This window comes from Falco peregrinus, chromosome 13, assembly GCF_023634155.1.
Source record: "Falco peregrinus isolate bFalPer1 chromosome 13, bFalPer1.pri, whole genome shotgun sequence".
In the NCBI taxonomy this organism is placed as follows: domain Eukaryota; kingdom Metazoa; phylum Chordata; class Aves; order Falconiformes; family Falconidae; genus Falco; species Falco peregrinus.
The window spans coordinates 644,028-670,840 of record NC_073733.1 but is presented as its reverse complement, the minus strand read 5'-3'; the positions used below and the strand labels follow the sequence as shown (position 1 = coordinate 670,840).

The following is a 26,813-nucleotide window of genomic DNA, read 5'->3' as shown; positions in this document are numbered from 1 at the left end:
CCGAAGCAGCAAAGGTATGAAGAAAAAACCCAAAACACCATTGGTGAGGGGTGCGTGTGCTTGTTTGACACAACAGTTTTATTGTCCCAGGAGCTGCATTTTAAAGATGGATCTTCAATTTTTGAAAATCACAGGCCAAGTTTACACTGCAGCACAGTGAAGGTGTCACAGAGGTACCTTGGTGCCAAGAACCCAGCTCAGCAGAGTTGTGAGCTTCTCCTTTGCCTCATTTAACCTGCTTCCTAATAGACCGAGTGCTGGCCAAGTTCTGTGGTTCCCAGTGCTCATCCCAGCTTGACCAGAGCCAGATCAGGAGCGTCTACCTTATGTGGCTACAATTTCCGAAACTTCCTGCACAGCATTCTGTAACTGCTGTTATACTCGTAGCTGTATTGGTGTAAGGGTTATTTGTAGTGTGCAAGTAAAAATGCCTTGTCAGTTTGTGAAATCTGAAATGGACCTAAGGATAACCCAGTGATCTGGACGGTACCTCCATATGGACCACATGGCCCATGGACCGAGCTGCAGCATAGGGAAACTCCTGACGTCTGGTTCAAAGCAAGCCTCTTCCACCTGGTTTTGCTGCAGGTTACTATCTCTGTTACTATGTCCTGCTGGCTGTCTTCTCGTGGCCATTGTGCCTCCTCTGTTGACCGGTTCTCACTCAAGTACTCAAAATGTGCTGTTTCTCCCAGCTCCTTGTACCACGCCACTATCATTTTTCCCTTGCCAAGCCCGTTCTCGGGTCATGCCTGATCTGTGCTTAGTTGAGGCTTCAGCTCATCTCCAACTCCTTCCTGTTCTACATCGTGCAGCCGCGTGCATCCCCTTCCCCCATTGCACAGAAGGTCCCTTTTGATATCTTCTGAAGCATCTGTCCTGCCACTGTGCTTAGGGGCAGAACTTTTCTCTTTCCCTTCTTTCAGTTTAGCCTAAGATGGTGAAATCCCCGCAGATTGTTTGTTCCCCTATTTCCTTTATGTTGCATTTCTCTCCAAGCATCACAAGACTCCTCCCCTTCCTGCTCCAAGCCACCTCTCATTCTCTTTGGGTATGACCCTGCTCTCTGTCTTAGCGTCTGCCTGGGTCTCCCTCCATTATACAGTATTTCTTCCATCTTACGGTTTGTGTCTTTTAGCAGGTTTCCCCTTCTTCTCCTGACCTCTGATTTCCCTAGTTTGTTTGCTCACTTGTGCCCTCATATGTGCAGATGGGTCAGTTGCTTCTTTTTCGCAAACAAGCTACCTTGCCCCGATTTCTCCTGGGTGCCTGACCCTTCTTTCCTGTCTGGAGGATCCTCACTGGCATGTTTGGGCTGGGGTGAGGATGGCTGGCAGCAGCTGTGTTCAGAGGTGTCATTCAGTTCCACATCTTGATCCCTTGAGCTGCTGCCTGGTAGATCCCTGCGTGGCTCGTTTCAGCATGAACGGATGGTGCAAGCTGCTTCTTGTCCTGTTCAGTCCTTCTGTCACCAGGAGGTTTTTCAGGGAAAAGACAACCGAGGGAGATTTGGGATCATGTGTCACTTTCAGCTTCTTCCCACTCTCACCCGCTGCACCAAGAGCATTGCTGTGGCTCTATGCCTGCTTTACTTTCGTGTGTTTAGTATTTCTCTGAAGCGAGAACCTCTTTGACAGCATCTCTCTCTGCCTTTTGGCGTCAGTCCTACTTGGTTCGACCAAGTCCACTTGTTAGCACAGTAGAGCCTCTCTTCCTTCGTTGCTTTTTCCCTGATAGGACTTGAGCAGCAAAGCTGCCTTAATGCTTGAACACCCAGTGCTGCACGATTGGCTGCAACGTTCTCCCTCAAAAGCTCCTCCAGCCGACGGTGAATCTTGGATGCTCATGGATCTCTGGATTTCCTCATGTTTTCCACCCGTAATCATACTGAATACCAGCACCTTCCTGACAGAGGGAGGGGATAATCACTTGATGGCACTGACGGCCCTGTTGGCAAACCTCTGCTCCCCTGCAGGGCACCCCAGCTGCCTTCTTGTTTGAGGCTTTCCCCCTTGAGCCCGCTGTGTGCCGGTTTATGAAAGTTATATGAAGCTATGGGGATGCCAGCATTGTAACAGACCATCATGAAGAAGCTTGGTCTTGCGGCTCACTACCGGGGTCTGGAGGCTCCTCTGGAAGGGGGAGAAGAAGAGTGGAGGACTCTTTTGAGGGGTGCATATGTGTGCAAAGACACCTGTGTGAAACTCTCAGGGTAGCTAGAGGTTTTTGGCAGTAACATTGTTTAATCTGAGGATGAGCGTACCGTGGATTCTGTCCCAAGGCGCTACTGATGTCTTCTAGCCATCTTCCAGGCACAGGTGTAGCATTTTGGGTATTGCACCAAACCTGCCTGACAGCGAAGCTGCGGATGGCTCTTTTTCAAGCATGGTTGAATGCGAGCATCCCAGGGAGAGTTACTAATCCTCTGTTTTTCTTTTGTAGGCAGAGTGGCCCCGTGAGCCCCAGCAAGTCCCGGTTGGTGACGAGCAGCTGTCATGATCTCTACAGCACCTCTTTACAGTGGGGTGCACAACTGGAGCAGCACAGACCGGATTCGCATGTGTGGCCTCAACGAGGAGAGGTGAGGTGCGTGGGCGGCGTGGTAGGGGAAGGAGGAAGAGAGTGGAGAAAGTGCGTTAGGGATCGGGAAAGGCTACGGGAAGGGAGCTGGTGCTGGCTTAACCTGTTCTTCCTATGGTGTAAAATGGACTGAGGTGCGAAAGAGCTGCAGGGAGGGGATGGGTGTGTGGTTAAACAGTGGCATTCTGTGCTGGTCCCCACATCCCGTGCTCCAACAAGGAGGGCGCACAAGCAGAGCATGCTGGAGTTCTCTGCAGAGGAGCTGCTGGCTGCGTGTAGCTGTAGTGCATCCATGATGTTGGTGGGTGATGAGGCTGAGCTTTCTGCATGTGCTGTTGGCTTCAGCAGACGTGTGCTCTTAACTGCCAGAGAGGGGAAGAGCTTGACCCACTGCGAGCCAAGTAGCTAAGACCTGTCGGCGGTGACCCAGGAGGGTTAGTACAGACCAAATGATTAGAAGGGAGAGTTGTGACACGCCACCAAATAGGAGATTAGGGAGGATTAGTGACTGGGAGGCAGAATCGATCAAGATGAGTTCTTGGCCTGCCCCGTGGCTTTGCATCACCTTTTTATTCCACAGCTCTTGGGGGAGTTCTCAAAACTGATCAGTTTGTGGCTTCCTTGAGGCTACTACGTGTGTTCATTGCATTTGCCAGAGCCAGAAAAGTTTGACGGGCTTGAAGGCAGCACGCACCTGTCGTTCCTGACTGTGGGTGTTGAGGCTTTTGGCGGCGAGTCCTCCGAGGGCCGGTCAGAAGAGCGGCGGGACAGGGAAGAGTTCAGACTGTGGCTTGAGGCAGACATGCGGGCAGAGATCATCTTCAGCCCTCAGCAGCCGCTTGGCCTGCTGTGTGTCCCTCAGATAAGAGCTGGGGATGGCGTTGCCCTCCGCCTCTCCTAAACCAGGTGGAGCTACTCCTAGTTGACAACAAACATCAAAGCTCGGGGTGCGAGTGAGACGGGCACACCGGGCCGGCTGCAGCCGAGCGCTGTCCCGTGGCTGCCCGCCCCGCTTGGGGCCAGGTGGGAGGCAGCTGGCACCGGCTGGCCGTGCCGTCCCCGTGCCCTGCAGCCGGGTGTGGCGGGCTCCCCACGCCGCGGCACGGGCCGGCCTGTGGAGGAGCCCCGGTCGGCGGCATTCGGGGCCGGAGGCGGGGCAGGCCGCAGCACCGGGGCCGGGGCTGCCCTCGGGGCCGTCCCGGCAGCTGACAGGGCCTGGGCCCGGCACGGGGCAGCGCCGGCCCCGCCGCCCTGGCAGGTAGCCGAGGGCGGGAGGAGGCGGTGCCGGTGGCGGGGAAGGGCCGGGTCCCGCTGTCCAGCTCCCGGCCGCTCGCCCGCCGTGCCGCGGGCAGCCAGCTGCGCTCGGGCGCCCCCTGGCGTCTCACCGGCGCGTCGCCCGGCTGTGTGTGGCGGGCCCCGGCCCCGGCCCCGGCCCCGCTCCGCCCGCGCTCCGCCCGGCCGGCCGCCGCAGGGCTCCTCGGGGACCGGGCTGCGCCGGCGGGCTGGCTCCGGGACCCCCGCTCCCCGCCCCGCAAAGGTCCCTCTCGGTCCGGCGGGGCCGGGTCTGCCCCAGCGCGGGGCTGGGCCCCGGGGCCTGGCCACGTCCGGGCCCCCTTGTGCGGCAGCCCGAGCCCCGCCGGCTGTGCTGAGGCGGCCTGGCCCCTGCCAGCCCGGCCCCCGCGCCACAGCCCGGCCCGGCCCCCCATCTCCCCTCGCTAGTGACAGGCCTCTCCGGCCTGCTGTGGCCGGTCTGGGCTGGAGGGGCCCTGCCAAACTGCTGCCGAGGGGGCAGGAGCCCCTCGAAGGGACCAGGCTGTCACGGGGGTTGTGAGGCAGCCCGGAGCGGGGTGCCTGTGCTGGGGCTGCGGGAGCCTGAGGAGAAAGCTGGCTCCTGTAGCTTGTGTCCATTACTTTGTGGTGAAAGCCTGGGGGTTAGGGGAGCAAATCCAGAAAAATCATGTCGGCAGCAGAAGCTGAGCTGGAGGTTGGTTCCTTCGAGAGCAGAGAATCCCTGTGGGGTAAATACTGCTGGGGCAGGAGTGTCCCAGGCCAGGGCATTGAAGACACAAGCGCTGTCTCCTGTGCAGGGTTCTCGCAGATGCCAAGAACAACTGTCTCCTCGGTGTGCTCCATTTCCACAGAGCTCACAGTCCGTACCCCAAATTCAGGCTTTCCGCTCAGAAACTGTCTTCCAAAGCGAAAGGGTCAGACGCGCAGGCCAGCAGGGCACTGCACACCGAGGCGGCTGCCCGCACCTGCTGCTTCTGTTACGGACGGCTTGAGCCCAGATAGCTTTGGCGCTGGGGGGAGATGTCCACCTGTGGCTGGCGGGGAGCAGCAGGGCTGGGCTGGGGAGTCCCAGGGCAGGGAGTGAGCGTGGCTGGGAGACAGAGGAATGGGGAGTGCGGAGGTGCCTGTGGAAGAAGAGAGGGGCAGGCTGGGGCTCGGGGGAGGATGGGACTGGAAACGTGTGGTGGAGCAGAACAGGAAGCGGAGGGGTTGGGAGTGGATGTGTGGAGCCGGACTGTGATGCAGCGCAGCCAGGGAGGGCTGGGCTGGCCCATGGTGACACCAGGGTGTGTGTGCCAAAATGGCCATGGGTAAGGAGGGTGCACAGAGCTGCTGTGCCACAGAGAAGGTCTTGTCAGGCCCGTAGGTGGTGTAGGGTAAGCATTTCTGTGTGAGGAGGTGCTATCCAGCGGGCAGAGCTCTGGGAGAGGGAGGCCACAGTGGACAGCAGTGTTCCTCATCCCCTCAGCCTGCAGTGGCCACATAACCTGTGTTGATGAGGAGCTAGCTACCTGGAGCAGGCATGCTGCTTCAGGCTGCCAGCTGATCTGCTGTCCCATGCAGGGACAGGGAGGGGTAGGATCCTGGGAGGGTGTCTTGGGCTTTCGTAATGCTGTGTCTTGTTCCTCGACTAGGAGAGCCCCCCTTTCTGATGAGGAGTCTAAAACGAGCAGCTCCCAGCACTTGGGGTCTCAAGAGTTTTGCGTCAGCAGCAGCCTTTCCGAGGTGAGCTCCTCGTGTGCACATCTGGGTTCAAGAAGGCATTCCCTGGTGGAACAAGCTAAACAAAAGCATCTACCCTAATGGGTCCTGCAGGCTCCTTCTTGAAGGTGGTGCACTTAGGTGCAGTAAGGCAAAGCAGCGCTCTAGTTTGGCAAGAACTGTTTGCCATTTCTGCCTCTGTGTCCTGAGCGGGGCATAGAGAGAAGGTCCTGCCTGTTGTGCTAGGAGCCACTTTCACAGCTCTCAGGAACACCTTCTTCTCCCTTCTTGTTGCAGGTGGAGCTCACAGCAGTCAGCAGTGGTGGCAGCAGTGCCCAGGGGCTGGATGCTGATGGCAAGGTGGAGGAAAAGCTGGGGCCCAAACTGGAAGAGCAGCCACCTGATCCCAACCCAAACCCTGAGCGTGTGGGAAAGACTGTGAAAGATGATGCCCTGGGCCCTCTGGTGAGCCAGGGGGATGGCAGAGGGCAGGAGCCTCCAGTCCCCAGAGCTGCTGAGCAGGAGAGCGGTGGTGCTGATGCTGCCTGGACACTTGCAGAGCCTCGCAGTGACAAGCAGGCTGATGCTCCTCCAGCCTGCTCCGTGGCTCCAGAGAGCGAGCCTGCTGGGAAGGAGAAAACCACCCCAAGCACTGGAGCACAGGGGCCAGGCACGCTGGCAGAAGGGACGTTGTCTGTGGTTGTCTCCAGCTGCAACACCTCTGCCTCCACTCCTGCTACTTTTACTTTGAACAGAGTGTGCTTTCCCACATCTCAGGCCCCTGCTATGCAAAAACTACCCCTGACCTTTCAGGCTGGGGCAGTTCTGAGCCCGAGCCAGTCACTGGTGTACATCCCACCACCCAGCTGCGGGCAGCCACTCAGTGTGGCTACGCTGCCAGCCACCTTGGGGGTCTCCTCCACCCTCACCCTCCCTGTCCTGCCTTCCTACATACACGAGCGTTGCCTGCCAGGCATTATCGCTTCCCCAGAGTTGCGCTCCTACCCCTACCCCTTCTCTGTCACCAGACCCTTGGCTTCAGACGCCAAAGTGGTGTCTGTGGAGGTGAATCAGTTTAGCTGCCCCTCGCCCTCGGGTGGAAGCAGTGCCCAGGCTGCTGCTGAGGGCGCTCCCTCATGCACCGCTGGCCCTTCCCTCTCATCCAGCCAGGCTGCGCTGGCAGCATCGTGCGGGAGTGCTGCTCCGTCTTCTGGCACTGGTGCGCACGCCAGAGCCCCGGCAGCTCCCGAGCCGCAAGTACCGGGGGCTGCCACTTCACTCTCTCCTCTGAAGTCCCCTCCACAGCTCGAGCGTGAGATGGTCTCCTCTCCAGAGTGCAGCGAGATGCCTCTCGATCTCTCCTCCAAGTCCAATCGTCAGAAACTGCCTCCACCCAGTCAACGCAAAACACCTCCTATGCCCATCCTCACACCCGTGCACACCAGTGGCAAAGCTCTCCTCACCACAGTCCTGTCCAGGTCCCAGCGTGCAGCCCAGACTACGGGCAGCAGCGTCACCTCGTGTCTTGGCACCACCCCTCCCTTAGTCATCTTCCCTGAATTCCTGCGCAATGGCGAGCAGGGTTCCTGGGTGAAGAACACCACGCTCATCAGCACCATTCCAGGCACCTATGTCGGCGTCGCCAACCCGGTGCCTGCCTCGCTGCTGCTCAGCAAGGACCCTGGCATGAGCTTCAGCAGAGATCCGCGCCACCTTCCCAAGCAGGAGCCTATTTCCATCATTGACCAGGGAGAGCCTCGCAGTGCTGGGGTTCCCTGTGGGAAGAAATCCAACCAGGTCAGCACAGAAGGACAGCAGGATCCCGCCAGGAGACTTCATGGTAGAGTTGCTCCAGGAGCTCCTTTGTGTCAGTCCAAGGACATGTCCACCTGGAATCCTGGCCAGGGAAGTGTGTACCCACGATGCCCTGTGAATGGAAAGCCTTCCAATCCTCAGCTTCTGCCTCTTGGCTGGTCTCCTTATCATCAAACCCCCCTGCTTTCGATCGGCATCTCTACAGCAGGGCAGCTGCCCCCAAACCAGAACAGCTCCTGTAAGCCAGCTGGTGCAGGTGAGCTCCCAACATTCCCGAGCGTGCAGCCCACAGAGTCCAGCACAGCTGCCCAGAGCCTGCCGGAGGGGCTGCCCAGGCTCCCACCCGAGGAACGGGAAGCTGTAGCCAAGAGCAAGAGCTGCCGGGCCTTGCCCAAGCTCTATGAGGAGCCAGCCAATCCAGTCCCACTGGTTGCTGGTCCATCTCTTCAGACCAGTGCTGTGGATGTGAAAGGGGGGAAGGGGAAGCTGGACATTCCACAGAAGAGTCAAGAGTGTGATCGGCCAGAGGCTGACTCCAGTAAGGAGGGTAATGTACAGACTGAGGCTCCTCAGGGGAGCTGTAGCCGCAAACAGTTGGACGCAAAGCCTAAAACCCAAGTGTTAGCAGCATATTTGTCGCATGATCTGCCTGCAGCTGGGCAGCAGAGCCTGCGAATGATTTCAGAGGTGCCCACAGAGAGTCAGCGCAAGGAGCTAGGCTGCGAAGGCTCCCAGGAGCCACCAGCAGTAGAGCCCCTCCAGTGCGTGCGTCAGGTGGATCTGTGCAGGGTCAAGAAGGAGCGAGTGGAGTGTGACATGTCATTTACCTCTGGGACTTGTCTACGAGCTGGGACTGCTCCCCAGGCCTTTGGTGAGGTCAAACTCAAAGGAGCAGGCCAAATCAAGCAAGAGGGCAGCGTGCACTGCAAGTCCAAGCGGCAGCATGGTGGGGACGCCAGGCAGGCCCACAAGAGACTGAAGTGTCAAACCCAGGATGGTGAGGAGCCCCCAGGCAAATCGGGGAGCCGGAGTGCGCAGGGCCGGAAGGTAGGTGGTATAGGCTGGGCCTCTTGGGTTATGGCAAAGGTTAGCAGGCGAGGTTGCAGGCGAGGAGGGAGCTCTTCACAGAGGAGGGCACAGCTGAGTGCACAGGGCTTTCCGCCCATGCTCTTTGGCATTACCTGGCAGTGGATTAATGTACCCGTGTCTGCAGGTTATCTAGAGCAAAAATGGATCTGGGGTGTCAAAAGTGCTGGAGGGCACCAGCATGATGAGTAGGGGACAGCGTTTTGTCCCTTCTCCTTTGCTATTCCAGCTCAGTCATTTGGCAGCTCAGGCTTCAGTCCATGTCCTCCATTCACAGTGGCGAAAACACCATGACGATCTGCATGACCTTGGCAAGCGAGAAGGCCGAAGCGGCCTGGGATCAGGGCAAGATCACAGCAGTCTCAGGGTAAAGCGTAAGCGCAGGAGGCCAGCAAAGACGGAGTTCCCATCGCCAGCACACCATGGGGACAGCCACGAGGAAGGTACCCTTGTGAATGGCAATGTATTATTGCGGGGTCAGGCTGCAGCGGTTCCTGTCACCCTAATGCCCATGTGGCCAAACTGTTGCTACTCTGAAGCTGAACAGCCTCTGGAGCTAGTGGCTTCCCGTAGTGGGTTGGGATCCAAAACAGAGCTGCGATGTGATGCTGAACAGCCCTTCCCAGGCCAGCAGACTTGCGTGGACAGATCTGTAGCATGTTTTCTCAAGGCGCAGTTTTCCCCACAGGTTACCTTGAGAAGAAGCCCAAGAACAACTTTCGGGATTTCATTCCGGTGGTGCTGAGCAGTCGGACACGCAGTCAGTCGGGTGAGTTGGTGCTAGGAGACCCAGCTGGGAGTCCTGGGTGGACTGTGAGCCTTTCCCTTTTTACGTGGCCTTGTCCCTGCCTTCTGTCCTGCCTTGCAGGGGTTTTCTTGTAGATACTCTTGGCTTTTTTGTCAGCTAGAGATCTCACTTTGTTGCAGGAAGCATCGCTGGCTCTTCTGCTGGTGTGACAGGAGAGTGTGATGTGAGCGGTCAGGAGATTTTACCATTGTTGGAGGAGGATCAGGAAGAAGAGGAGGAGGAAGGGGAGGAGGAGACATCCTTGAAACGTCGCAGGCTGCGAAAATCCCACAGGACATCACACTGTCACAGTCGCAGGGCCAGGGACAGGTCTCTGTCTGAGAGGAGCAGCTGTTACACGAGGAGGAATCGGGAGCTGCCCTGGAGAGTGGAATCACCCAGGCAGCTGTGGGAGCCCAACGAGGAGGAGGAAGATGACAGCCACATCAAAAGGAAGAAAAGGAGACGACAGAAAAGTCGGAAATACCAGACGGGGGAATATTTGACCGAGAGAGAGGAGGAGCGAGTGGGCTACCCCCACAGGAGGCGAAAATCCAAAGCAGGTACAATCTGGGAAGGGGGGTTCCAGTATCAAGCTGTGGCCCAGCACGGGGTGTTGTTGTTTTATTGCTTTTTTTTATTACATGTGGGATTTTGGTGGGGATTTTGTTAGTTTTTTTTGGTAATGATGAAACTCGGTCATTATTAATGGTTTGATGTCCACAGCGTGGTCTGCTTCAATTGATCAGCTCTTCTTTCAAAAATATTGCAGTAAATTTTGGAGTAGGAAACAGCAGCTTGTGTGCCTAATTAGATACTGATCTTACTCTCAGATTAAGAGAGAGGGCATGGGAAAATGAGAATAGGATGAGGTAGCACAGTGAAATATTTCTGGACAAGAATGGGCCCCTGGGAGTAGTCAGCATTCCTGGCTGAAGTGGAGGGACATGGAGCCATCACAATTCAGCTGGGCTTCTTTACATTTTGTCTTGCTTTATTAAGGCAACTTGCAAGCTTTCACCAAGGAGCACAAGGATGAGAGGATTAACAAAGCTAGAGTGTCTGCAAGTGATGGAAAAATCCCCCACCATGGTTTGTATTTGCAGCTTTGCTAGGAGGAGGATGCTGTGCCACCTGCCTGCATCCCACTCACTGCTCTACCTCTGCTCTTGTGTTTTCTTACATAACTGCCCAGACCATGTGGTCAAAACTGAATCTGTGATCTGTGTTTCCCTGAGGTTTAGCAGTCTCCATGGTCCCTTCTCTCAGCCCGTGTGGGGCAAGTTTGAGGCTGTTGGGAGTAAGGCTGGGATTCATCCAGCAGCGTACTGGTATCTCGGTGTGTGTGCTGACAGCTGGCTGGTAGCTTGTAGCTGTGTCCGAGCGTCCCACAGGTAACTTCTGCCAGGGCTGCAGAAGAGCATGTCTGAGCCGTGGTGTTGGGGGAAGTGCTTCTGCCAGCCCTCCATATGCTTGGGCCCTTCTTTTGGAGGTGATGTGGGTACAGAGCTGTTGCCTTCTGCCACAGGACTCCGATCGCCAGTCTTCAGGAGAGGCTGAGATGCTGCTGAGGCGCTGTGAGAAGTAGTAGAGGTGGCTGCTGTCCTCCCACCAGCTGATCTCCCAAGCTATGTTTCTTCTCTGGCACAGTTTTACTCTATTGCTGCATTGTCTGGGTGCTTCTGTGAGACCAGGAGTAAGGTTTCTGATGGGCTTCCTGGCATCTTTTCAGTTAGTTCAAGGGTGCTCTCAGACTGTCTGCTGCTGCTGCTGGTTCCAAACAGAGCCTGAGGAGGAAGTCTGAGTGCAGCAGCATTCAGGAGGGTTTTCTCCAGGAGCTTTACCACACATCTTAAGAGTGTCTGTCTTCTGTCCAGATTTTAGAGGTGCAGAAAAGATCACCAGAAGACACTGAGACAGGTTTATGCAGGTAGGAAGGGCATTCACCATTAATTTTTGCTGTTATTGTGAAACAAGGGTAGCAAAATGCCTAGGCCAAATACAGATTAGAATCTTCTTAGCTAGAAATGCAGCTAAGGAGAGTGTAGGAGTTGGGTCCTCAGGGACTGCTTGCTTGGCCCTCAGATAGGTGAGCTTCTGTATTTTGGATTCAGAAGTTGTGACCTAGAACCATGGCTGGCTTTAGAGATGAGGACTTGGGCATCACTGTGGCACTGTAAGCTGGCTGGCAGCCAGAGGAGGGACAGGGGGCCAGCTCACGTGTTTGGAGAAAGCAGACCACTGTGTCCTGTGCTAGCTAAAAAATCTGTGTCACCACTGGGTAATGAGCTGCAGAGATCCACTGACAGATGCCTGGCTCACAGGGACTGAATCGTCTCCAGGAGAGGGATCAACACAAGCAATCTTGGTTGCTAATATCACCTCATCATCAAGCGCACCTAAGAAACAAGCAAGGCCCCTAGGCTTTGGGACGAGCACTTAGATAAAGGGCACTTTTTTATTCCTTTGATGGTGAAGATAATGCTTGAATCCACTGGCTGTGTCTCCTCTCTGGCTGATACTGCCTTGCTTTCAGGAAGACCGCTTTGCTCAATCAGCTGGACTGGCTGTTCCTCACCTAGGAGTGCACACCCTGGAGTGTCAGTGCTGCTCAGCTATAGTTGAGGTGCATACATTGGTGAAAGCATTAAGCCAGTGGTGTTCCTCTGTCTCCTTTGGCTATTGCAGAGAGTGAAAATAGATGCAGATCCCTGCCAGAACCACATCTTGGACCTCTGGGCTAGAGGAACCCACTGTCCACCTCCTTTCTGTGCTTGGAGGAGCGATGGAGTTGCTGTGTTTTCCTTCTGCTGTGTGTGCAGGGGCTGCTGGAGCACGCCACTTGCAAGCACACACCGTCCCGTTCACTATGTGTTGTCTGATGTGTCAGCATTTTACCCCTTTCTCTTCACATACCAGTCAAGAGACTTGGCTCTTCCTTGCCATGTTCTCGACTCTTCTTAGGTTCATGCCGTTTCCTACCTGACTCCTCCACAGCCCAAGGGTGCTGTTCATTGCTGGGAAGGTGTTCCCTGACATGGACAGGCAACCTGCCAAGTGAGGAGTATTTAACCTACACTGATGGGCTACTTTAAAAGCTTTGCTGTAGAATACAGAGCCACTGCACGCTGGCAGAAGGAATCAGATACCGGAGAAGGAGCATCTCAAGTCCTTGTATATTGCCCTGGGTTAGTTGTGAAAGTGTTGCAGTGCTGTAAAAGAGGAGGACAGTGTTACAGACAGCCCAGCAGAAATCTCCGTCCAGTGATTACTTCCAAAACAGCAAGCAGGCTAGTGATTGCTTCGTGCTGCACTCTTTGCTAAAATTTTGCTTAGTTGTAGCCTGAGAGTTGTGCTTAAGCTTGAAAACAAATGCCGTGTTTTGTGTGGTGGAAGTCAGAACTTCTGCCCCAGACCACATCTCATGGGTGCGCTCCACTTTGTTCAGAGCAAGGAGATGTCTCCTGTTCCTTGCCTAAGTACAATCCTGCATGCTGCATTGTGTTGGGGTCTGTCTAGCCTGCAGTTTTCTTCTGACCACGGCAAGCACAGAGGCTGTGCAGGGCCAGGACTTGAGCACGGTTGCTTCCTGGACTTCAGCTGCCTAGGCTTCCCCAGTATGCAGAACAGCTAAACTAGGGTTGTCCCTGCTCAGGCCTTCTACAGCTCATTGATGGGTCTGTTGTCCATGGATTTGCCTAAGTCCTATTTTGTCCTGCAGATAACATCTGCCTCCATCACCTCCAGTGGCAATGAAGCCCTGAAGTAATCTCTGTGCTGTGCAAAGTCCTTTCTTCTGTCTGTTTTTTTAACTGACCCCTTACTCATTTCATGGAGTGCTCCTTAGTCTTGTGCTGCAGGATTGGGTGAACAGGATTCCTCCACGCAGCTGATCCACCTTGGAATGATTCTTTCAGATTTTGGTCACATCCTCCTCTTCCTTCTCCTCTCCAGCTTGAGGAATCCCAGTCTTTCTTGTAGGGCAGCTTTTCCACTCCTCCGTTGTTTTGGTTGCCTTTCTCCACTTCCACTCTCTTCTTCCTGAGATGTGGAGACAGAACAGCACAGCAGTACTTGAGATGTGCTTGCTTTGAGATTTGTTTGTGGTTCTACCTTGGTATTTTGGCCAAACCCATTTCTTTGTGCAGGATCTGTGGCCCATGCTTCCTAGCAGTAGCAAAACATAAATGGAAGTTATATTGCGGTGCTTGACATGGAGAATCTAGAGTCTCGGCGTACCTTGGAAGCTGAAGATGCTGCTACTGGAGTGCTGCAAAACCTGCCTTGGCACTGAAGGCAGCAGTGTCCCTAACAGACGTAAAGTTTTGTTCCTGGAGTTTATCCTTTCGATTCCTTGAAGTGATCCACTGGGGCATCTCCTAGCTCTTCACCTAGAAATGAAGCAAAGTCTTTGTTCCCAAACGAAGTGCCCAAAGCTGCGGGGAGAGCCAGGCTTGAGAGACACTGCAGAGCTGTGCATAGATGCCTCCTCTGTCCTTTGGTCTGTGCAGGGCTCTTCCTTTGTAACCTTTTTTATTCCAGCACTGATCGTCTGCACAGAGGGAGGTGTATGGCATCATACAAGTCTGGGTGGTTATTTGTTCACAGGGCTTTGCTTTCTTATTCCATACTTTGTTTTCCTGCTGCTGTCGTGCCCTTGCTACGGGATGTTGCTATTTCAGGGAAGCAGAGCGCTTGATCTTGCACGATGCATGGGACTCTGTAATGAGCAGCCCTGCAACTCTGTATAACCCAAGGGAGAAAAGACTGGATTTCCCTTGAGGCCTCATGGTACTTCCTACCTGCATGCATACTAGTTGAAATTGCAGTGTGCTACTAAGTTAAGGGGAAGATGTGAGAGGGCAAGGCAAGGTCTGGTTTTGCGGGTAGCAACACAAAGACTGTTTGCAGGCAGCTTAAGGGGGATGCCTCCAGCATTTTCTGTCGCTCCAAGGGGTATCCCATGTGAGTCCTGCTCGGCCTCGCAGGTAGGGGAACACACCATAGAGCAGCATGCAGTTATCAAACTACTGGGAAGCGTGCTGACGAGCTGGATTGTTTTGTACTGGGCTTCCTGTTAGACCCAAGGAAAAGCCTTAGTCAGTTGTGTGCAAGCCCCAGCTCTCATTAAGCTTGGCCTTTTTGGACCAGGACCACTTGTGTCTTGTGTCCATGCTGAGTCCATCCCTGGTGGGGAGAATCTGTGCACTCACTCTCTTCTACTTACTGCAGTGCCTCCGCCATGGATCTGCAGCCATCAAAGATTGGCAGTTTGTTTTGCCTGGGGGCAGAGGTCTGGGTTGCTGGCCTTCCGTGCCATACCTAGAGAAGCTTCTCATTCCCGTTTCTCCTTTAGACTTTAGGTACCGGAAGCAGAAGGAGTCTGCGAAGGGTAAAGGCACAGAGCTACGATTGAGGAGCAGGCTTTCCCCAGCCCCCCGAAAATCTCAAGGACGCCCAGACTTTCGGAATGGCTTCTTCCTGGAGCCCTCCAACAGTTCTCCTGTCCAAGAAGAGCTGGAGAAACCATCAGGAAAACGCAAATGTAAAACCAAACACCTGGCAGGGATCTGTGATGAGGGGAAGGTATGGCTTGGACAGATGAGGGGAACACGTGTGGGGAGAAGAGAGAGAAGGGGACTCCTGTTAGTAAGACACGGCCACATGTGCCAAGGAGTTGTATTCCATTATTTTTCAGGGGAAGGGCTGCTGGAACCAGCCCAAAATGCGCTCTCTGAAGAAGCCCCAAGACTTGTGGACGCTTTGTAAGTCCTGTCGGGTCTCAGGGAGTTCCCCTGAATTGCCCATGGCCCAGAACATTCCTCCTGGAGCTCGGCGGCTGATTGTGAACAAAAATGCAGGGGAGACCCTTCTGCAGCGAGCAGCTCGATTGGGCTATAAGGTGAGTTTTGGTGCCCTTTTCTGCTCTGTGTCTTGGGCTGCCTTGTCTGGGTTTGTGTGTAACCAGGCCTGCAATGCTTTTGTCCATGTAGGACGTAGTGCTGTATTGCCTGCAGAAAAAGAGCAGTGATGTGAACCATCGTGACAATGCTGGCTACACAGCTCTGCATGAAGCCTGTGCGCGAGGCTGGATCGACATCCTCCACATTCTGCTAGAACACGGTGCCAACGTGAACTGCAGTGCACAGGATGGCACAAGGCAAGCCAGTGAGAGGGGATCATCTGGGGAAGCACTGAGAAGCGTAGGGGCAGGGAGCAGGGCGTGTTTTTCAGGATGAGCTGTTGGTCATTGCTAGATTTGTTTTAACTAAAAACAGAGCGTTTGCTTTGCGGACCCATCCAGTCTCTTCTTTTTCTGCTAATGCTTCTGTCCTTGCAGGCCTGTCCATGATGCAGTAGCAAATGACAACCTGGAAACCATGTGGCTTCTACTCTCCTATGGTGCTGATCCCACTCTGGCCACTTACTCTGGGCAGACAGCTGTGAAGCTTGCCACCAGTGAAGTGATGAAGCGCTTCCTCTGTGGTAGGTGCCAAGCCTGGGAGCAGCAGTGCTTCCATCCGTCCTGTCTGGCAGCATACGGGACCAAATCTAGGTATCAGATGTTTTAGAAGTACTTGAGCAGCAGGTGACTGAATAATTTTAGTTCTGTCCTGTCATGTGTATGTTGTTTTACCACCCAAACCTTGATTATAGAATTGTATATGGTTTTCCAAATAAGATGCAAGTCACTTTTCAGTCTTTAACGTGCAAGGAGGTGGCAGTGACCTCTCGTGGTCACACAACTGAAGACAGTACTGTGTATGAGGCTTGGAGACTGTTCCACAGTTCCCAGTTACACTGCACTGCATAACCTGAGTGAGCATATTTTTGCTGCCAAGTGGTGATGCCTTCTACTTGAAAACAGCTCTGCCCAAATGCTGCCTGCCTGCTGTTGTTAGAAAGGACCATTTTGGCTCCCTATGGCCGGGAATGAAGCGTACCCGCTTTCTGTGCTGTTTGTGTAGAAGCAAGATGAGTGTTGCGTCTTCTACATCCCAGCAAGGAAGAGACAGCTAGAGTAGCAGTGGTTCCCAGAAAGATACAAGGCAGAAAGTCTCCCGTGTTGAAAAAAACTTGTTTGCCACTGTCTGTCTGAGCTCCTCCAGGCTTAACTATACATGCAGGTGTCGGAGATGTAATTTTGAACTCAAATCCACCCTAAGAACCTTTCTTTCCAAGCCACTTAGTGTTGTCCATTTTCTCTTTTCAACTTCCGTTTCATGTTCTCAGGCACAGGGTCGCGTTGTCCTCTCCTGAGGTACCCTTCTTGCAAGTCAGGTTTCAGCTTTCCCCATAATGCCTAACTGCAAAGTGGGGAAAAGCAGCAGAGGTGAACTGGCTCACCCCAGATCAATGGATATGCATGCCAGGGTCATGCTTTGACCAGTAGCTAAACGTTAATCCTCTCCATTTTTTCTCTTTAGATTACCTTTTGGATCTCCAGGGGCGCACTGATGGGGATCCTCGAACAGCGTGGGACTTCTACAGCAGCTCTGTACTAGGTGAGCTCATTCTATGCCCTTTCATGTACTGTACATATATACATTACTGAAGGGGCTAAAACTTTGAAGCCTCGTCTTGTTTGATCCTATATTGCTTTACATGGGCAGTGGGGTGGCGGGGTGGGGAAAAGCTAATACCCAAAGTCCAGAGCAGAGAGAAGTAATGCTAGGTAATGACACATCACTCACTCAGGTCTGTCCGTGTCCTTCCCAGCTCATGTCTTAGAGATCTTGCTGTCATGTTGCATGCTGGTAGTTGCTCCTGAAAAGGACATTTTCTTTGGGAAGCTGCACGTGTAGATCCCTCCAAATAGGCTGAACACGGTGTGCAAGGCTAGAATCCACATGCTGCTGTGCCTCCTGAGGGTCTTTGGGTATCGATCCAGGAGCATGTTATTCTTGTAGCAGTTCTTGCTACTCCCCAGCTAACCAGTCATCAAGATAAACCCAAGGAAGGCAGAGGACATACTTATTCCTTCGAGGTGTAGAAGTCTTGAACTTCCAGGTTCCCAGAGCTGCCCATCCCTCTCCTCCGCTTTGGAGGGGAGGCACTCATCCAGGTGAGGTCCTCTTCTTACAGTGCTGGGCATTTCCCAGTGAAGGCATGATTTGTACCTTTTACTGTCACTTTCTGAAATTGTGGTTACCATCTTAGAAGTTTTCTTGAAATGATACAGGCACAAGGTCCACAAATTGTTCCCTGTGTTGCTCCGTTCCCCAGGGGTCCATGAGTGAAGATGTTCTGGATCTAGCTGGGGGACTGGGCAGACTGCAGTGTCCCTCCCAACCACTTCTGAGACAGGAGATCAGCACTGTCAAGCCCTTCATAAAGACTTGGGTTACGTATGCTGGCAAGCTAGAAGGCTGTTGATTTTAGTTGCTCACATAGTCATTCCCAACATCCTCCTAGAAATGAAAAAAATCAGATACATATGGAAGGGTACTCTTGGTAGAGGACTTATCCTTGGAGGACCGTGGTGTCTCTTCATTTCAGAGTAAAAGAAATTCTTTACTCCTAAGAACACTTTATTTGTAGGCTTTTGCACCTCAGGCGCACCAAGAAGACTGTTCAAACCACAACCTCCTTCCTCTGAATTTCTCACTCCTGAAACTATTGCAGTCCTTTAAGAAGAAGCCTCTTTACCACAAGAAAAATAGTTATTCTTTGACTTGAATATTTTAAAAGTAAAGATATTACCTCTTTTGATTTGTCACTGTTTCCCACTTGGATTCCTCTTGATAAACAAGGGAGGAAAATTGTGTGTGGTTTTGTGGGTAGGAGAGTTTGGCTTGCTTTGATTACTACAGCATGCTGAGTTCTTGGTTGCCCAGAGAGCTGATGTGCTTGAGTTCTAGTATCTGCTTGTGTCCTGTTCATCAGCGTCCTTTCCTCTTGAGGATCCTGGCATGAGATTTAGACTGCCAATTGTCATACCCTCTCTAGGAGGCCCACTGCCACATGCAAGTAATTTAGAAATGTGCCATCTTGTTTTTCATATACCCTAATGCCTGAAATGGAACAGGTGGATCTTGGAAAAGCAAGCCAATTGTGTTTTGTTCAAATTAGCTGCTTGTCTCAGTTCTTTCATTTCCCTAGCCCTTGTCTTGTCTTGAAATATCTTGTCTTGCATCATGTCTTCCCACATTTCTGTCCTCCACCCCATAGGTAAAAAAAAAAAAAAAAAAGGCTTTTTTTTTTCAATAAGCAAACCACCATTGAGTCTTTGGTGTTTCTTGGAGGAATGCAGGAGTGCTGGGATGCCATCGGTAGTGGCAGTTTACCACTCAGAAAGGCCTTGCTGAGACCCTTGGCTAATACATGGAAAATCTCCCCAGGGAGCGCTGGGCACTGCACTTCCTTTCCTTCCCCTGGACCTTAGTCGAGATTTTCAGAGTATTTCTTCAATTGAGGGTGGAAAAAGACTACTTTCCCTGTCAGGCATGTCCTACCTCTTGCATTGGGACTTCACACTAAATCCTGGCCACTGTGGATACGTCTCGGCTGGGTCTCTGTCATTCATGTGGTGCCATCTGTCAGGTTTTGTCTTCCATCTCTCCTGTGCTACCTGAAGCTGGTTAACAAGCCAGACAAATCCCACATTATCTGCCTGTACCCTTCCCTAGAAATGTCATTTCATCCTCGTTGCCGTAAAGATCCTTCCAGTGTGGACTGGCCTGATGCTTGCATCTCAGGTGCTTCAAACTTTAACAGTTACCTCTGCACAGCTCTTGGGAGAACATAGGTTCCTCCCAGACATCAGCGAATATCCCTGCAGAAATGTCAGTGACGCAAAATGTTCTGAAACCCTGTGGCTTTGGTGATGATGTGGGATATTTCTGTCTCTGGCTTGGAGAGAGGGTGACAGAGATCCCAAGCCAAATCACCACCACGCTGCAGTGAGAGGCTCAGTCACACCGCCCCTTCTTTTGCCCCTCAGCAGGGAGTGTTCCCAGTGCTGCCCTTGACACTGCCTTTGGGAGGCTGCGTGGCAAGTTGTGGCAAGGAACTAACTCAGCTGGGAAGTAATCCTTTATCCTGCCAGGTCTGTTTTCAGCGGGCACAGAAAGGGACCTTCCTTTCCATCCACACCTAGATCAGCTTACAGCAGTGGTGAAATGGCAGCATTAGACCACTGTCACCTGTGCTTTGCCAGGACACTGTGTGAGTTGGCAAGGAAGGGCAAGATGCCTGAGCCTGTGAGAAGGGGTTGGTTTCTTTACAGTGGCGTTTACTGAGTGTTTTGAAATGGGTCCTTTTGGCTTGGTTACCTTCAGCAGTCACCTCGGGTCACCAGGAGCAAATACTGCCCAGGGCAGGGGATTACCTCATTCAGCTCTGGAGTAACCGAGCTGCTCCCAGCTGTCATAGGCAGCAAACCAGCTCAGCAGAAAAAAGTCCTCCTCCTTCAGTGGTTCAGTCCTTCAAAATTTGCCTTCCATCAGGTCCACTAACTGAAGCACAAAGCATTGCATGTCCCTCAGGGTGGAGGAGAAATCCCAGGCCCCTGCTTGATCTGTTTTTATTCTTTGAGGCAAGAATGTTGTCCACATTTTCCTTTAGGTCTGCACATCTCTGGGAGCCAAAAGATAATGAGGGAAGCCAGGGTGTGGGATCTCTGAGGTCTGAGTCTGGTAAAGTCATCAGCATCTTGGACTTCACACTACTGTAGTTCCAGATACAAAGTCCCACGCCAGGGTCTTGTTCTACACCTGGGAGTAGCATTGTTGTGTCTGATTGTCTCCCTGTTACTCTGCAGTGGTACAGAATGTTTCTGTTCTTGTCGCAGCTTTCACTTGGGCTAACGGACAGGACCGAGTGTGAAGAGTTTTCAGGACAGACATTGGACTGTGTTGCCGCATTAAATGCATTTAATTCTTTTTTTCCCTGGGTTGCTCAAGAAATTGGAATTTTTTTGGTGATAGCATCTGAGCTTTGCCTAGCAGTGATGTCAGACCAATACTCATGTCACTTATTTTTGTCCTATTCTACAATGAGTTTTGAAGATTTAAGTACTCTGTTTTTCTGTTTCTTAGGGATTTTTTTTTCCCTTGGCAGGACTAAGAAATTCCTTCTTTTTTTTCCTGAGACCCTGTTTGAGCCTGTATCTCCTGTCATCTGCTGTTGTTTCTTTATTAAAATAACATTCTCACTGGGTGCTGGATTGATTTGTAGAGCAGTATGGTGCGTGGAGCTTTCTCATGCAGCACACCATAAGATTTCTTTTTTTCCCCAGCCTTTTCTCTTGCAGGTGGTATTGAACTTTTGCGTGATTGGTTTATTTGTTCACTAGCACATTTGGTCTGACTTCTTTCTGTAGAATCTGAACTCTATTTTCTGGAAGTTTTTGGAGTTACTCTCTTTTATCTCAGCGGGACAAAAACCACTCTGCAAACCTAAGACTATTGATACTTCTTAACAATGAAATCCAGACAGCAAGCTGTTTTTCAACAGATGGTTTTTCAATTCAGATTAGTGAATGGTAAATTTAACTGCTTTTAAATGGCTGATGGATCAAGTGCGCTATTTGCCATCTCTTATGGACACAAATCCCGCTGAAGCTGAGGTACCTCCTGGAACAGCCAGCTTCAAGCCAGAAATCTGCAGGGCTGATTCTCTGAAGTCATGCTTGGTGTTGTTTGGTTGTATTAGTCTTTAGATCTGCTGCTCAGTTTGGTGGCACAGCCTTGCAGTCCTTACTTAGACACGGTTGCTGGCACACACCTCTAGATAACCTGCTGACAGTTGTCAAGAGTGGAATCCGGATGGAGAAGTACTCAACAAGCAGAGCGCAGTGCCTTCCTTTATAGGATCTGTGCAGAAAAAGCACCTCATACATCCACCTCCTGCTCTGGCGCAGGCTCTGAGGACAGCTGTGCTGGCAAAGCAGAGGGGACTGAGGCTGTTTCAGGGAGAGCCTGGGGGCCAGCACGTGTTTGGCCCAAGAAAAGACTACCAGTCAAAGTGGCTCGTTTTGCAATCAGGCCGTGCCTCGTCTTGTGTGCGGGATCAGTGTAAACCTAAAGGTTGCTGCTATGACATAAGATGTTCTTTCTACCTGATGCGGTCACCAAGTGGAGTCTTGCTGTGCAGAGCAGCCAGCGCTCACACAGAGTTCCTCTGAGATGAGGGGCTCGAAGGAGAGCAGGAAGAGCCCCCGGGACTTGGCTCTTACAGTTGCTGTGATGTTGTGGGAAGGTTCATGGGAAATTGCAGTGGTAGCCGGTTCAGCTGGGCAGAGCTGTTCCCCAGGGAGTGATGAGCACTGTCTGGTGTGAAACTGTGAGTGATGCCAATGTCTCTTTTGCTTGTTGCAGAGGGGAAAGATAGCATTGGATGTGATCTTCTGCTCAACCCTCCAGGAAGTTCAGACCAGGAGGAAGAGGAGCAAGAAGCAGACAACTTCATGTTTGAGTTCTCAGACAAGCCACTGCTTCCCAGCTATAACCTCCAAGTGTCAGTGTCTCGGGGGTGAGTATCTTTTCCCAGAGCAGAGAGCATTTGGGTGACATTAATGCTGGGCTGGAGGGCGAGCTCACAGAACAGAGCCCTTGAGCTTATGAGGCTAGCAACAGTACAAGAAAGCCTTAGGCTGCTCTCCAGGTGAGAGATAACATGAAATATAAAATTCATACCCGCCTGGGAAACTTTGAGAGCCCAAGCTGACTGTGTGCTAAGGAGACAGGCCATACAGAGTTGCACTTGTGTCCTGTAGACCAGAAAGCACTCCTCCAAAGGAGATGATACCTTTATCCCTGTTCTGCAGGTAGAGACTGAGGAATGGTGCTATTGTAGCTTCCCCAGAAGGAGCAAATTGCTGCTGCTGCAGCAGTAACCCTCTTGTGGCACACTCCCTGTCATGAGCCATCTCATAATGAAGCATTGGACAGACTCTTACTTAGAATAATGTGAAGGTAGAAACGACACTTTGTGAGCCCCAAGTCAGAGAAGCAAGTAGAAGATATAGGGTAAGATGGAATTTGTTTGACTGATTGTGTGATCCTCCCCCTCTACTCTGCCCTGGTGAGGCCGCATCTGGAGTGCTGTGTCCAGTTCTGGGCCCCTCAGTTCGAGAGGGAGGGAACTGCTGGAGGGGCTCCAGCGGAGGGCTGCCAAGATGATGAGGGGACTGGAACATCTCCCTGATGAGGAAAGGCTGAGAGAGCTGGGTCTCTTTAGCCTGGAGAAGAGAAGACTGAGAGGGGATCTCATCAACGTCTACAAACACCTTAAGGGCAAGTGTCAGGAGGATGGGACTCTTTTCAGTGGTGCCCAGTGACAGGACAAGGGGCAACGGGCACAAACTGCAGCACAGGGAGCTCCATCTGAGTACGAGGGAAGAACTTCTTTATCTTGGAGGTGACAGAGCACTGGCACAGGCTGCCCAGAGAGGCTGTGGAGCCTCCTCTGGAGATATTGAGAACCCGCCTGAACGTGACTCTGTGCAACCTGCTCTAGGAGAACCTGCTTTAGCAGGAGATTGGACTGGGTGATCTCCAGAGGTCCCTTCCAACCCCAGCCATTCTGTGATGCTGTCATTCTGTGATTCTCAGAAGTCCATCTCTGAGGTGGTCACCTTGGCTTCTTGTTGCAGTCAGCAAAGACTTGACGGCAGGATTTATCCAAATGAGGGCAGGAGTAAACATGGGGCTGGTCCTTGGTCCTCTCCCCCAGAGTTAATGAAAAGAGGAGAAAGAATGAGGGACTACAGGTGAGGGAGACCTATACATGGGGGAATCGAGCAAGGAAAGACCCCTTTGGTTTCGGAAAAGACGGGTTTAAGGGACGACTTGTTTAACACAAAACTGAGAAGCAGCACAGGTAAAGCCAAAAGGAATAGCTGTTTTTGTGTCATCTGTCTGATGCCTGCTGTTCTGTACCACAGGTGGTCACAGGCTTGGTGTCCCCTTCACAGACAGCAGCATATCAGTCATTTCAGCTCCTTGAGGTTAAGAGCAGCTTGTGTACCTTAGGTGGTGCTTTTCCTTCAGATTCAGGTTAGAGACACTGGGTTGGAGGCAGGGCCTTGTAGGAATGCAGTCAGCGTCTGGCAGTGTGCATCTCTTGGGGTCCTGCTGCTCACGTTCCTGCAGAGTTCTGGCTGTGCGGCAGCATGGCAACCTGCGTTGCTTGGGACAGACCTGGCCGCCCTCAATGAGCAGGCGGGGGTAGTAAAGGATCTCCGCGTGCAAACCTGCTGCAAGCCTCCCTCTCTCCTCCTCCTGATGCTGCTCCTAGCCCTCTTTTTCTCCAGCAATGGGCAGCAGTGGCTTGCATTGATGGGTCCCAGTAGATTGTTTCCCCTCCATCGTGGGGAAGGCTACATCAGGGCACAGCGCTGGAGCGGTCCTCCCTTCTCCACCCCTTCTGACACCATGGCTCTTGGATTTGCCGGGATTGCAGCGGGGCGAAAGGCGACTTGGAAGAGGCAGCAACAAAAGTGCTACTTTTCTGTTTAGTGAGTTTCTGTGCCTGCCAATTTCTGTCCATCCAGAGGGACACATGCGGCACCCAGGAGAAATGGCCGGGTGGGAAACGGAGCCTCTGGTGTGGCATTGCTGGGTGGGGATGCTGCCGGGACACCGTTGGTGGCATACCTTCCACACCGATGTTCCTGTCCTGAGTGCTTTAAAAAGCTGTGACCTGCAAAATAGTGATCAAAGCGAGGTGCATCTCTGAGCCTGGGTCCTGTACGTGTGGTCTGCCCAGGCCCCGCGGAGGAGGACCCCACGGAGAATAGTGCCTGGGCCTCAGCAGCGGCGCTGTGTCGCAGGGAGGCAGTGAGGTGGGCATACTCCTCCACCCCTAACCCACCATCCCCTTGCTGTCCTTGCAGGCCCTGCAACTGGTTCCTCTTCTCCGATGTGCTCAAGCAGCTGAAGCTGTCCTCCCGCATATTCCAGGCCCGCTTCCCACACTTTTGAGATCGCCACACTGCCCAAGGCGGAGTTCCAGCGTCAGGTCTCTCTCAGCCAGGTGCTGGCACAGGAGGAGGTACAGGAGAGTCCCGAGCCGGTGCAGGGTGCTGCAGAGACAGTGGAGCTGGTGCACTACGAACCCGAGCTGCTGCAGTTGCTGGGTTCAGCGGTGGAGTACCAGGCCTGGAGCAGCTGACGGGGACAGATCACTCCCTGCATCATGAGGCAATAATAAGGACCAACGGGAAGTAGCCCTCTCAGCGCCAGCAGCAGGGACCCGAGTCTTTGGCCAGCCAATCCTCCTCTCCTCAGGGTCTCCTCTGGCTGGGGAGAGAGGACCCTTGCCTCCAATGACTTCCCAGGGTCCCTTCAAAACGAGCAGCGGCGGTTGTGGCCATCGGCCCCATGCAGCTACAGTGGGCAATGAAGCCCCCCTCCACGGGCTGTTTGAGCCAGAGCTCATGGGGCAGTGACAGCTCCGGCTCCACCGAAGCGAGGGGTGGTGGGTGCCGCTGCCTCTCCCCACCTAACCCCACAGAACTGCGCCTCTCTGTTTGCTCTCCCCCCCCCGCAACGTCTTCCATAGTATTTATTTAATTAGTATTTAATTTGTAATGTTTCCTTTGTTTTTGCTGAGTCTGTATCACTGTGATGGTGAGCTCTGGGCTAGGGGATGAGGGCTCCCTCCAGCCCCTCTCCAACGCTCCCCGAGGCTGGTGCTCCCCCTGGACCAGCTGGCCCCTGAGCTGTGAACCTGGGGGGGCCACAGCCCTTGAGAGCCAGGCTCTCACACCTCAGCTGAGAGCCTGGGGACAGTTGCTTCCCTTCGCTTTGGAGCTGACTTCTGCTGAAGGTGCTCACCTGCCAGCTGAGAGCCAGCCCCCTGCTCCACCCTCATGTCGGGCTCCTTCCTGCATCTCATTCGTGCTGCTGCTCCCACTCCCCAGTGGCTGTTGCACGGGCAGGCACAGCCCATGGTCCCCCAAGCGCACCCCACACTTCTCGGCAGCTTGTCCCCCCCACCCCGGGGTCTCTTGTCACTGCAGAAGCCCCTTCCTTGCCCTGCGTGGTGTCTGCTTGGCCTCGCCCCGCTCCCCATGCCCCTCCTGTGTCACCAGGAGCAGTTCTCTGGGAGAGAGCGGGCATGGTGCCTGCTGCCTGGGCATGGGGCAGGGCTGCTCTGCTCCCGGGAGATGGTACAGTTTTATTGTACAGGTGCTAACAGGACTGAGGACGGGACAATCTTGGCTTTTCTGGCTCTCGCCTGCTCTGCAGTGGGAGCGTTGGGTGGGGTTTTCTTTTGTTGGTTTGTTTTTTTACTTTGTGTTGTGTTTCTTCCCAGCCAGGGCAGGCATTACTCCTTCCCCTTGGACTCCCAGCTGCCAGCCTCCCCTCCCAGGGGCCAGGCAGCACCTTGTTTAAGCCGAGGGTTTTTTGCCTTTGGGTGTGTATTCTGGTTGCTCTTTCTGATTTCTGTTTTATTATAAGCAGCAACACGCTGTGGTGTCAAAAACACTGATGTACAGAAAAAACCTGCATCAGGCCGCCCGTCTCCTGCCTTTTCTTCCTTTTCCCATGTCTGATGCCCACTGCAGGCAGGTTTCCTTGCGTGATGGCCCGAGCCTGTGGCTCCGCAAGGGGAGGCAGTGAGGCTGCCTGCCCACAGCAGCGGTGTGGCTGGAGACTGGGGCAGGCACCAGCTGCGGTGCCTAAGCAGGCAGCTATGTTCTTTTTGCGCTCTGTAACCATGGAGCAGGGGGACATCACCGAGCCAGGCAAGCTGTTGGGGAGACTCTGCTGCTCCTCCCAGCGCACAGACGCCTGCTTCTGCACTGGTGCTGGTAGTGGAAGCTCTGCAGCTCAGCCCAGCTGTGCCCAAACCCCACTGCTGGTGGCCAGTGAGCTGTGTCCAGCTTTAGTGCCTGGCAACCCTGGCTGTGGGGCAGCCATTTTCTGTCTGGCTTCACCCTTGGGAGCAGAGTGTGCATAATATTTGTTATTTGTTTCTTTTGGAAAGACCCATTTTACACCTGCTTCCCTACTCCCCAGCCCAGGTGCGCTCCAAGGCACAGGGATGGCTTAGCCTCTGTACGTGCCCAGGATGTACCTGTATCCTGAAACTGCTCCTGAAAAGATGCAGAGAGGCTTTAAAGAAGGGAACAGGGAATGAGATGGGAAGCTGGAGTGCAAGAAATAAGCCGTGGATTTATAACTAGGTCCATGTGGGTACTGGTGCCGATCAAAGCCACTTCAGAAGACTGGAAGTCCAAAGGTCACAACAGGAGGCTAAAGGAAAAGGCAAAGGCAAAACTGAGTAGAAAATGGCCCAACTGTGTTGGCTGGTGAGAGCAGAAAGCCCCAAACCAAAACTAGATATCCAGGTCAGCAGCAGACATTTAGCAATGGGAAGTAACACGGCTGAGCAACTCGGTTGTTACCTACCCCTGCCTTGACCATAGCAGTGCGCAGGATGCCAGCTCAGCTTTTTGATATACTGCAGGCAAAGTGGTGCTGATACGAGGAGCCCGAGAGCCACACAGCAGAGCCAGCAAGATTTCTGAGAGCCTCGCAGCACAGCACCAGGCTGGTACCTGAATGTACTCCAGCCTGACGAAAAGAGCTGCTGGTCCAGG

General features: G+C 53.2%; 1 protein-coding gene across 1 annotated transcript in view; it reads left to right on the top strand.

Moving 5' to 3' along the window:
• Positions 1-25,724, top strand: part of LOC114011970 (BCL-6 corepressor-like protein 1) — a 33,262-nt gene extending 7,538 nt beyond the window's left edge. Inside the window, 14 exon segments of the mRNA XM_055818023.1 lie at positions 2,443-2,586; positions 5,505-5,595; positions 5,869-8,433; positions 8,750-8,915; positions 9,161-9,241; positions 9,400-9,822; positions 14,616-14,845; positions 14,958-15,161; positions 15,253-15,419; positions 15,600-15,745; positions 16,687-16,764; positions 21,580-21,733; positions 24,099-24,180; positions 24,182-25,724. Coding sequence (XP_055673998.1) covers positions 2,443-2,586; positions 5,505-5,595; positions 5,869-8,433; positions 8,750-8,915; positions 9,161-9,241; positions 9,400-9,822; positions 14,616-14,845; positions 14,958-15,161; positions 15,253-15,419; positions 15,600-15,745; positions 16,687-16,764; positions 21,580-21,733; positions 24,099-24,180; positions 24,182-24,376 — 4,726 coding nt within the window. The 3' untranslated portion in view covers positions 24,377-25,724.
• The last annotated feature ends 1,089 nt before the right edge of the window (positions 25,725-26,813 follow it).